At 38.3% G+C, this 12,842-nt stretch overlaps 1 protein-coding gene across 6 annotated transcripts in view; it reads left to right on the plus strand.

Moving 5' to 3' along the window:
* The window catches only part of DLGAP1 (DLG associated protein 1), a 404,901-nt gene that overhangs the window by 266,282 nt on the left and 125,777 nt on the right, over nt 1–12,842 (plus strand). For all 6 annotated transcript variants that reach the window (XM_064705914.1, XM_064705918.1, XM_064705917.1 and 3 more), the window contains one exon: nt 1,437–2,462. In XM_064705914.1, coding sequence (XP_064561984.1) covers nt 1,509–2,462 — 954 coding nt within the window. In that variant the 5' untranslated portion in view covers nt 1,437–1,508. The remainder of the gene's footprint in view (nt 1–1,436; nt 2,463–12,842) is intronic.

Raw genomic sequence — 12,842 nt, forward strand, 5'->3', positions numbered from 1 at the left:
CATCATTTACACACTGGTAGCTCATAGGTTGCATCCAGACTTTTGCTAGAGTTGAGGGCTGAAATGAGGACATCTGGCCTCAAACAGAGTGGTCATTATATCACTTGGGATGAAGATTTCCATTTTCAATTTGCTGTAATCCATATTCTACAGCATTGCGAGTCACTTCAGACAAATAACTGCAATCAAGAATTAAGTGTTATTGTTATTAACTGTCATTGTTGTGTGCAAGGTTTGGTTATCCCAGTTCTTTTAATGGTAGGAATATGTAGGGATATATGAACACTGTTTAGAATAATGAAAAATTATTGAGAAATAAATCAAGCCATGCATCAGCAGAATAAGATGGGGGTTTTTTTTAGTGAGTAGGAGCCAGAAAATAGTAAATACAAACCCTACAGATATATAGGATGTTAAATAGTTGGTTTGGCTTTGTTTTGACAGTTAGTGTAATTTATTGTTATTTTACTCTTAATTTGAAAAGAACTTATGGAAATAATGTCTTGTTGTTGCCTTGAGATGATTACAGTCCAGGCAGATGACATGGAGATTGAGTAAAAATAGGAGATTGAGTAAAAGGAGATGGATTAAAAATATTCATTGAAGCAAAAGGTTTCCCATTAATTGTGCCATGATTTGAGTTTGGCCCAAAGAAGCCCAGAAAGTGTGAAATTAAAGAAAATATCTTTTTTAATGTGTCCATTTGGCCTTGAGAACATGCAGATGGGCATTTAAGGAATCCTGGGAGGTCCCTGTCCATTAATATTTTCAGGACTGAGGTTTTAGAGTAGAGGTGGCAATACCTATCTTGCTTTTCATATTGGAAACATTGCCTTGTGTCTGTTTGCAGCTAATGGAACAAAAGAATTTTTCTTGTGTACTGCTTAGGTATCCTTATTACCATGCTGGATGTGGGAAAGATTAAAGGATAAAAAGAGTCTGAGAACGTTTATTTCAGTTATTTTTGCAATAAGAAACTGTGATGGCGTTCACAGCAGTCTTAGGTTAAGGGAAGAGACAAGGACTTGACTCCATGTTTCAGAAGGCTTGATTTATTATTTTATTATATATATTACATTAAAAGTATACTAAATAGAAGAAAGGATTTCATCAGAAGGTTAGATAAGAATAGAATAATAAGGAGTGATAACAAAAGTTCTGTCTTAGACTCTCTGTCTGAGCCAGCTGGGCTGTGATTGGCCATTAATTAGAAACATCCAGCATGGGCAAATCAAAGATCCACCTGTTGCATTCCACAGCAGCAGATAATCAATGTTTGCATTTTGTTCCTGAGCTTCTCAGGAGGAAAAATCCTAAGGAAAGGATTTTTCATAAAAGATGTCTGCGACAAGAAACAAAGAATGTTAAGTGTGCACATGCTGTTTATTCTCTCAGCTCAAATATCTTATGTGTTCTGTAATATTTCTTTCTTTCAGGCCTTTCTCTGAGTTCTGCCTGTCGCACAGCCATACGTATTAGATGACTTTGGGACTCGTTTTCCACCAAGGATGAAGGGATTATCCGGCAGCCGCAGTCACCACCACGGGGTTGCCTGTGACCCTGCGTGTGACAGCCTGCCCCACCACCAGGACAGGAAGCCATACTTGTTAAACCCAGTGGAGCCCCACCCCGCAGACCACCCTTACTACACTCAAAGGAACTCTTTCCAGGCCGAGTGCATGGTGCCCTACAATGATCAGATTGCCAGCAGCACGTTTCCCCGGAGGCATTACAGCTCCCACCACGAACTCAAGGACGAGTGTGCTCTGGTTCCCCACGGAACTGCCAACAAGACCAACCGCATTCCTGCCAACCTCTTGGACCAGTTTGAGCGGCAGCTGCCCCTGAATCGGGATGGCTACCACACTCTGCAGTACAAGAGAACTGCCATGGAGCACCGCAGCGACAGCCCGGGCAGGATTCGGCACCTGGTTCACTCTGTCCAAAAACTCTTCACCAAGTCCCACTCGCTGGAAGGACCATCCAAGGGGAGCGTCAATGGGGGGAAAGCGAGCCCGGAGGAGTCACAGACGATGAGGTATGGGAAGCGCAGCAAGAGTAAGGAAAGGCGATCAGAAGGTAAGCCCAGATCCAATGCATCAGGATGGTGGAGTTCAGATGACAACTTGGACAATGATGTTTGCATTTATCATGGTCCCAGTGGGGTCATGACCATGGGAAGATGCCCCGATCGCTCTTCTTCCCAATACTTTATGGAAGCCTATAACACTATTAGCGAGCATACTGTGAAGTCCTCCAGAAGCAATAATGATGTCAAATGCTCTACCTGTGCAAACCTGCCTGTGAATTTGGACTCCCAGTTAATGAAGAAAAGCTCTTGGTCCTCTACATTAACCGTGAGCAGAGCCCGTGAAGTTTACCAGAAAGCATCAGTTAACATGGACCAGACAGTGGTGAAGGCAGAGACGTGCCAGCAGGAACGGTCATGTCAGTACCTCCAGGTACAGTGTGGAGAACTGGTTGCTGTTAACTGTGCTCTGCCTTGTCTCAGGTGTTTGTGGGGGATGGAGGTTTGCTCTGATGTCCCAACTTTCCCCAGAGGTCACTGATCACCAAACAAGGGGTTCTACTACTAAAATTAAAAATATATCAGCATTTTTGGTTTTTTTTTTTGGTCCAGAATTCAGTATTTCAAAGTAATGGTTCATGTTAGAACAGGATTAATTTTTTTTTTCATGTGGGAAAAATAAGACCTTTCTGTGTACCTTTTGAATTTATAAGGCTGTCACAGTAGGGGTATGGGGAATTGGATGTTTTAGTGCTTTCATTTAGCATTGCAATGTCAATTAACTGAATGTTACCAGGATACAAATTCTTTGATTTCTGTAATTTCAATTTTGCTTTCATTTAGTGCTCATTTTTTAAGAAAGCTTTTGAGACCCTTTTGAGAAACTACCTCAATACTTTCTCCAGCAGGAAAGCAGCCTACTTTTCTTTTTGCGATAGAATATAAATTCTCTTAAAACAGTTATTGTAACGTGTCCAGATTTGTTTATCAGGCTATTCCTCTTTTTTATGGCTCTGAGTCAAAAATAAAAAAATCAAAAGGTTGAAATTATTGCTTGTTCTGATTATACATTTTAGGAGTACATCACCTACTCCCTCACAAGCTGTTTGCAGTTAATACAGCGTCACTATTTTTCACCAGTATTGTATCTTTAAATGTCAAGAATCAGATGTCTCCTCTTGGAGCTATCATACTGCCGGTGAATGTTTGTGGCAGGAACATGGATCAGAAAATATTAAAACTGTTTCATTCTTAGGAGAGCTGTGGATAGCTTTTATGCACTTTAAAAGAAGCACTTATGGCACATCTAAGTGTGTGTGTAAGATGGAACAACGTTGCACAGAGAAGAGAGAAGACCATGAGGAAAAAAGAGGTTTGCTAAGATGATTCGGTTTCATTTTAATGTAGTGGATTCTTTTCTATTTGTATAGAACTGTAGCAGGTTCTCTCATATGGGTGCTTTAATGAGACAGTCAGCTTCCACATTCTGTTGTTTAAGTCAGTATGCAGAGAAAGCGTAGGCATCAGCATTTAAAAATTGATCTTAAAACATTTTATGGAGTGTCGTGCAAAATAATTTTGATTACCAGACTCTGGGATGCTAAGTCTTAAATGTAAAGGAATGGAAATGTATATTTTCTATCAGTTGTTTAGGAGAGTGGGGTGGGGGAGAGGGGGCAATACAAATGCTCAGTGTGTTTACAGCTCTGCGTATGGGCTGGGGAGGGAGAGGGGTTTCAAAATAGCCTCAGGTTGCAACCTTTTGAGCTTTTGTGGGTTTTTTATTAAGTATATTTTATGTGAATTTTGTGAGTAAGAAGAAATCATAACTTTAGGCTTAAGTGTTGTGGTTACTTTGAACCCTGAGATTTTTCTTTTTGGTATTTTTGTTTACTCCTTCAGCCTTCTCTTGGGTTTAGATAAAATAGCTGACAGTTCAGTATGTGACCAGATGGCTAGAAAAGAGTGAAAAACTGTGCCAGCATCAGCTTTAAACGAACACCTCCATAGGGACCTTTAGATAATGTTTAACTGACAGGAATAGACTCCTCAAGTGGAATTAGAGGACATTATCTGTGTCTGTATGAAAATATGTCCAACAATTGTCAAGGGCAAGAATAACTAAATTCTCACTTAGAATCACTACTTCTCACTGTGTTTCCCATTTTGTATCAATTTTCACTTAATTTTGTTTTATTCTTTCTAATTGCATGCCATTGTAAAATCAAGGGAAATATAATTAGTTTAAAACTGTTTTTTTTTTTTAAACGAGAATCTTAACCAGGCATCAGTTAACATTGGAAGTAATATTCAAATAGAGTACAGTAGATTTGAGGAAGCAGGTCAGGATTATTCTTCTCTCTTGGCAGCTTGAAGGGATGACAAATGCATGTAGGTATTTAAAAAGTCAGTCTATTTTGAATGCATCCCCTTGCTTTTCTCTTCGCTATATCACTTATCTTTTTACACTGCGAGCCCTTTGGGGCTTGGACTTTGTTCCCTTTTGTGTTTCCACAATGCACAGCACAATGGGACACAGAACCCAATTGAAGCCCTTTGTCTGTCCTGCAATATAAATATATATTAACAGCAGCAGAGTTCCACTCTGTTAGTGAGTTGTAGAGTTACTCTGTGCATCTGCTATTTCCAGGTGCATTTCTCATTATTGCACCAAAAGGCTGGTGTCCTGTGTTAGAACGATTGGAAAGGCACAAAATAAGATGAAAGCTGCAAATTCACAACAACATTGGACAACCCTGATCATTTAATTTCATTGTCAGGATGCTTCTTTGTTGCTTTCTATAACTCACTAAATGTTAAACAGATTTATCAACTTGCTTGTAATTTAATTTGTCTGTGGTCCAGGACATAAACTCTCAGGACATAAACTCTGATCATTCAAAGAGCAATTGTTCATGCAATCTCTTCTTGTCACAGTATCTGAATTCAATGAAGCAGTGACTTTTTTCCAACTCAGGGTACTCAGGATAATTTTCTTTATCCTGATAGATCTGAGTATATCAGAGATCACATGTATATCTCTGTCTCTATCACATGTATATCTTACTCTGAGTATATCAGAGATCACATGACTTCACATTTGTTTGTAAGGGCTTTTATCACAAAAGTATCTGCATGAATTCTCAGTGTAAAGACATAGAAATAACAAACAATTATTTCACTTGCTGTGATATTTTCCACTTAACTGTTCTGTGGAAGGTGTTGGCAGTAATTACTATTACAGATGGGCTTATTTCTCATAATTTGGAATTTGGATCAAGTGCAGAGTCCTCTGCATTGTGTTGTCTTTCTTTACCCCACCAGGCTCCACTTCCAGCCCTGCTGCTGAGGCACAGTGTCCATCATTGGAGTTCTAGGGGAGGCTGGGGTCTACACTGTGCATCTTCAGAAACAGATACTGTCCTAGAATAGTCTAAAGACTGTCAAGCTAATCTTTTCCTCTTACCCACATTTTGGAAATGGAATTGCATTTTTATCTTCTATTTCTCTTTTCAAGAGTGAGCAGCTGGATAGTAGAAAGATAAGGTTCTTTTTATGAGCTGATTTTTATTTCAGGAAAGTGTTATTTGATCCAGCTTTACAGTTGGACTGCTGTGAAGGATGGTGAGAAGGAATTGTTCATGTTTTATCAAAATGCTTCTTCAAGATGGTTTCCCTCCCTTGAAAGAAAAAAAATTTAAGGCAGTGGACAGCCTCTACTTCTCTGCTAGCTTCTGCTCTGGAAAAAAAAATGAAATTAACCAAACTATCAAAGACAACATGTAAGCAGCAGTCCTTTGCTGCAAACAATAGGATCTAAATAAATGGGGAGATATTTCTGACACTCTTGTTTTCTATGAATTCAAGATTTTTGGAGTTAATAGTGTATCAAATACACTGCAGAGTTTGTCTCTGATTATAGTTTTGCCATTTAATGTTCCCTGTAATTACCATTCCTGTTGACCTTGGTCCATTTGTTAAGAATGAGGCTTTTCAGATTAATTTTATTTTCTCATATGGGTCAGTCATAAGTTTTCTTTTCATTGCAACTGATGAGACTCATATTAGTTTTGTCAGACACTTGAGGCTAAGGATGGAAATTTTACTTCTGAAAACTGAAGCACAGAAGGTGGAGGCAACAGTGCAGTCATTCAGCCTCCACATTTGCTTTGCTTGTCCTTTGGTGGGATACTGTGAGAAATACTATTAAAAATATAAACCAAGTTTCTGGGTGCAATAAGAATTTTCCAGTGACCAAGGGTTCTGGTTAGTACTGCACTCAGTTTCCTGGGTGAAGGTTGCCTGTAATGTGCATTGGTACACAGTGTGTAGTGCTGAGAAACTCATTATCCAAATGACTTGTTCTCCAGTCTCAGGACAAGGCACAGTCTCTTAGGAAGGCTGAGCCAGCCTCTTTTTCTTGCCTGTGTCCATGGATGACCAAATAGACCTAAAGGTCAGGGTGCTAATAAGGACCAGTCAGTGTAATGTGATTTGTTAACATGGTGCCTTACACTTCAAAGTGCTTATCCTTATGACACAGCAATTTATGCTAGATCTGTTATACTAAGTTTATCTATGCAAGTTTTTCTTCATTTTCAGTTTGTGTTTTCCTCGTTTATGGTGTTTGCATTTCAGATGCAACTACCATATTCAAATTAATCTTCCAGAATATCTTTACATATATATATGGAAGTTGTATTAACATCCATTAATATAGATCTTCTATTTTTCATGTATCTGATTACTTTTTTGGCTCATATTCCATTATAAATTAAAAATTAATGAAGCACATGTTATTTCTCTTTCAGTTTTTCAGTCAGAACTACAAAGTATATGAGGTATAAGTTTCAAGGGGTTTTTTAATAGATTAGGCACAAAACAGCTTATTTACAATTTGTATATTACTAACAGATAACTCCATTAAACTGGCATCTTGGTTGTTTAGCCTACCAAAGGCAAACCCACCCAAGATGTGATTGCTGTACTGAGAGAAATATGTTGGAGAGTATTTCAATATACTCATCTTCCTCATCTTTGCAGTCCTTCAATTTAGCTAAAAAACAAAACAAAAACAACAAAAAAACCAACCAAAATTGTTAGCTGTGTTGGTGATCATGATCCTGCCACTTATTTCACCTTAACAACTGGTGTGTTCTTATTTGCTTAATTGAAAGCTGCGCTGACCTTTGGTGTCTTGAGTCGTGGGGGCCTCCTAAGTACAAAGAGAGCTCTTCAACAGCAATTTCAGCTGCAACTTTATCTGCCAATGTTCTGTAATTTTCTGTCCTTTTGTTTTATTGCCATCCTGTAACTTTTAAGTATTGAATGTACTGGCACTGACCTTACTTTTTCCAGATTAACTTGAATTACTGTCAGTTCATTCTGTTAGCATCCTTCCTTTCTAACAGTACATCCATTAATGAACACAATTCTGGCAACTGGAACCTGTTGCTGGCATACCATTTATAGGATTTAGCAACCTACTTGGGTGACACTACATTACCTATACTGTTAGGTCAGAAATGTTCACTAAAATTATGGCTGCACATAACAGCTGGCATTTGGTATCTATTTCAGTTCCTTCATGGGATAAGGTTTGCTTCAATCATGAATCTGATTCCTTCCTGTAGCCTTAAATATTTGGAGTATTCCAATCTTAGTCTTTTCAGTAATTTCACTGAAAAAAAAAAAAAAAAACAAGAATAAAACAAGAAATCTTCAAGACAAGTCAAGTCCAGCAAAGAGGATCATTTTAATCTGCCTCTGAGTTTGAAACCTTAACTTTTATTGAGGAAACACATGAAAAATGTGGGGAAGAAAACACTGGGCAATGATACGTTTTCCTCAGTCAGTGCAAAGTAATAAAGAGTATTTCCCTTCATCCAGTTATTGGGTCGGGGTTTTGTGCTTGTTTCAAGAATGGAATTCACAGGATAGATCTTGAGTGAGGAAATACTACAGTGCCAGAATAGTGGTTTGAGCTAGGTTATCTGGCCAAGTTTTTGTTCTGCTTTACAAATGCTCTGCATAGGTGAGCTTCTGTCACTAGTGAATTAAGCAATGAGAACATCAATCTGTTGTGTGTGTTTGTCCTTTCATCCTCTTACCCTGAAACTGTGCAATGAACTGTCTTCTTTGGGCTTCTGATACATATGTATTTCTCTCACCAAAGACTAAGCAATGTGTCAAACAATTGGATAAGGCATTGTGACAGTTCTGAAGGGCCAGGGCTTCCAAATAGTCTCTGAATTGTGTCCAGGAGTCTTTTATGCAAATAAGTTTGTGTCTAATTTTGCTTTGCTGACATAACCCCAGCCTGCTAACCAGGTTGTCAGGAAATCTTTGAGGTTTCCTGGTCTGTAGCAATTCAGTTTTCAACAGATGAGAGTCAGGACTATGACCTTGATTTCATATCCTATGGGACACTACTGTAGAACACAGGCGACCATTTGGTGACCATTTGGAGTTGCTGAGAAGACACACTATGATGTTCTGGAGCCAGGACAGTTTCCTTACAGCCAAATCAAAGCTTATTTCACAGGTATATAGCATTGCTGTAATCTCGAAGAAATCGTTGTAAAAGTATCAGTGAAGTGTGTCCACTGGCCACTAAAATGTGACAGAAGCCAAGAGCCAGCAGGAGATGGCAGTTTAAGGGCATCACTTAGAGCTGCTGCCTGTGAGAGCACATTAGCAAAGCACCAGAGATTACTGAGTTACAGTCAGCCGAAAGAAACAGCATAAGGACTGCTTCTCAAAATGCTCTCCCCAACACATCTGTTTTCTTCCAAGGATACAGATTCAGCTACATGTTCTCCACCCACTAGCCAGTTTCCTGCTGTCTGCTTGATAGCAGACTTGTGCCTGTGTGCAGTGAAAGAAGGGTAAAATGGCATCTCATCTAACAGTATTGCTTTGGATGCCGACCAGTCACTGTGTGCAGCTGTTGAAGTGACTCACCACAAAAGGAGATACAAAGAAGAAATGAACATTTCTCTGCTGCTGGTCATTGAAAGTGTCCTTTCAAGGATTGGTATTTGTGTTAGCAGTCATCCTGTCTCCTTAATTGGCCAAAAAAGCATATATCATCATAACCAATGGCACTGAATGCTTCAAGGGTACCGCGAAAGATGAGAACGAATGTTTGCCCTCTGCCACTGGAGGATATCATCCATGAGTATCACTGAAGCAGCTCTAGTTTGAGGTCCTGGCCAAGAGCCCTGCTCTGTGACCTTCAGTGATGTTCACCTCGGCTAATGGACGTGCTGGTTGCTGTTTGACTTTCTTTCTGCAGAAGGTGTTTATGGGTGCGAGGCAATGGATGGAATCATTGTATCGGCATGCCCCTCTTCGTGGTTGGTTGGACTTTTACACATAAAGCAGAAGGCGAAATATTTGTCTGGAATCAAGACATGGTAATTTCGTTTAGAAGACACTCATTCTTCATCATAGAAGAGAATGTGGATCAGATTGACGAGCCAATGGTCAAGACACCTTTTGGTGAAGGGGCATCGTAAACTTGAAGAATTTTGTCTATTGGCTGACTCTCTCAGGATTCATACTGGTTTAGAAGACTTTCCAAACTACTGTTATATCAAGGAAGATTTCAGTTCTTCACCTTGCTTGTTCAGGTTTGATGCAAGGGGTGGGCACAAGATAGAGGAAGTAATGCTCTGTCTTGGACAGGTCTTTGTTCTGGTGTTAATTCCTTTCTTGTAAAAAAATATGGAGATAAGTCAGCTAAATTAAACTAATTTGCTCCAATAGTACAAGCTAAAGCAAATGTTGCTGCAGATACTGAGCATATTAAATTTATCCTAAATAAAGGAAACCCTCCTAACTGCCTTTTTGAAAATACTTAAGGCTCATTAAACATATATTTTTCTTTCTGCTTTCTAAGGCTTCCTTTTTTTTTTTTCCATACTTCAGTGATTCTTAACATATGCACACTGATAGAAAGAAATGTTACTCATCCTTATTGGTCTGATTAATTCAATATTCATGACTGCCAGGAATTGGCTCAGTAAGTGGAAGATGGCAATTGAAACTTCCTTTACAGCATGCAGAAGAGGCATAATAATGGCTAAGGAGACCAAATTGCATGGGTTTGAAAAATCTGCACTGAGCAGTCATTAGGCATTGTTCTTTAGTTGTGTGATTTCATTTCATTAAGTATTTGCATACTAATAGAAAGCTAAAGTTACAAGTCTACTGCTGTGAGTGATGGTTAGCCACTCCTTCCAGTCCTTTTGTTTACTTCTATAGTCATCCACATTGCTTTGGCAAAGCACAGGGAGAAGCTTTAATGATTTCAGCTGCAATAAACCAAAGCAAACTAGAGATCAATAATGAACTTAATTTGCTATAGAGACAGTCTGTTTGCTATTTCATCCAGCAAGGTAAGTTAATAACTATTGGGGGGGGGGGGGATTTAAAAATTTTAAAAATAAAGAAAATTAGATATTCTAATTGAATTGGTTAGAAATTGGATTTTTAAAAAATGTTTTCTTACCCTTGCAATGACAATCTGGGCTTATTTCACATATTATTACATGTGGGCTTATCAAGTGAATATTTGAAAACTGTGAGGCCAGTATACCTGTTTGTTTTGTTTCTTTATTAGGGGTCCTAGGCTATCTATTAAAAAATCCAGTTCCTTTATATCAAAAAATGCATTAAAGGAAGTGACAAGTCAGTACAACCTGGCTAATGACAAAATGTGAACGCCTGCAGAGCAGCATAAATTTAGTTAAAGATTGGGACAGGTAATCAATACACTAAATGATGCTAAATCCAGGTAAGATGTTGGCCAGTAGCAGTACTTCATCTTTATAGTCTGCTCTGTTTACAAAAGAATATATCAGCCATTGAATCAAAAGAAGGAAATTGCTGTCAGGCTTAGTGTTCATACATGTAGCAATTTATTGCCAGGGGTTTGCTGAAGTTTTAAGTTTCAGTAAGCTGCATGGCTCAGAGGCCTTTGCTGAATATTTTCTATCTCTATTCAATTAGTAATGTTCTGTTTCACTATGCCTTTTGTATAAGTGATGTACACTCTTGATTTCTAGGCTTGTACATGAGCTAAGATTTGTACATTTGATTTGATTGATTTCATGAGCTAAGCTTGTATATTTCTAAGATTTGTACATGAGCTTAAAAATTTAGAGAATGAAATGTTTCCAGGATCATTATTACTTTGATAGTGTGAATAATAATAGTTCAATTTTAATAAAAACAATGTTCATTGTTAGATCTGAATTTAGCTCTTCCCCCTTTTTCATAAGAGTTAAAACAATCATGCAAGGGATGTTCTCTCTTGATATTCTGATACTGGAAAAATTGTATTGCCAAGGTAATTGGATAATATGATTTTCTTAAAAGCATGAAACAGCTTTATCTCAAGTATGTCAATCTTAATCCCATTAATCCTCTAAGGCAGAAGATACAGTGCATTTGCACTTGTGTGACCTTGCAAGGCATAATATTGGTCATTCAAATAAAGTCAGAGCCTGTGGGAACATTTGTGCAGACCCCCTGCCTTGAAAAAAATAAGAGAGCTGGAGATTCACACAGACATTTCTCCCAGCATTTTTTCCAGACCAACAGAAGAAATCACAGTGCAGGATGTGTAGTACCATATGTGTAGAAACAGAATGTATTAAATAATCTGATTGCTTTTATTCCTGCAGTTTGCATTTTGGAGAGGGCTTTATGTTGTACTTTTTTCTCATAATATGAAACACTTTGTTGCGACAGTGAGCTGCACTGTCTGCATGAGCTGTTACAGCCATGTCTGTTGCAGCCAATACTTTTTAGGGACCAAAAAAGCACTCTGAAAATCAGGTCACTTCTTTTAGTAGGTATTGCTTGAGGTATTTGACTACAGGCACAGCAGTATTAAAATATTGACATTATTTTATCTGCCTGAAATGAAAGGAAATGCTGAGCTTTAAGGGTTGTTTGTCCTACTCAAGTAAGACACAGACAGACACCCTGTCATTAAAAGTATTGCAATTGTGAATAGCTGAGACAGAACTTCTAAAATGTTTCTTTACCCTACAAATGCTTTTTATCAGTTATATGATGCCTAAACCAAATTTCAAAATCAGGGTTTCTTGCTCTTGTGAATGTAATATAAGAAATAAGAAAAAAGAATATAAAGGGGAGCTGGACCCAAATTTTCATCTACAAAATCAATTACATACTGAAATTTTTCTCGAAACAAACAAGCAATAAAAAGAGTAAAAACAATATTTCAAAAAAAAACAAACTAAACTTAAATACCTGCAAAAAAAAAACCCCACGTCAAACTTCAACTAAAATAGCTTTTTAATAAAATTCCATTACATTCTTGTATTGCAGCTTTGTCTGGGCAGGCAAGATAGTTTGTACAAACACTCTGGATTCCTCAGTGAGTACTGTGAAATTAGAAGCATATCTGGGTTGGTATTTTAGTCTGTTCTCTGAATCTGGATGGCTTTTTAACCACAGCCATCCTTTTCTCTTTGGTACATACAGGGTTTGCCCTTAAACCCATAAAATGGAAATGGAAGTTGGGTCACTTTTGTGTTATTTCCTTTGGTTTTGCACGTGCAGGTGACTTCCAATACCCAAACCAGCCAGTGGGTTTGTGGGCACTCACTGAGGCTGCTTTGTCTGATTTCTGTGTCATCAGCTCATCTTTCTTTCTCTGCAGCTAGTGTTTTTTAAGAAGTGGAAAAGCTCCTAAAAACATAGCTGTTGTTTTTCAGTGATTGCTCCCCTCACTGACAGGAGCAGAGCTCAAACTGAGAACTTGCAATCACATCAT

This window comes from Zonotrichia leucophrys, chromosome 2 (assembly GCF_028769735.1).
Source record: "Zonotrichia leucophrys gambelii isolate GWCS_2022_RI chromosome 2, RI_Zleu_2.0, whole genome shotgun sequence".
In the NCBI taxonomy this organism is placed as follows: Eukaryota; Metazoa; Chordata; class Aves; order Passeriformes; family Passerellidae; genus Zonotrichia; species Zonotrichia leucophrys.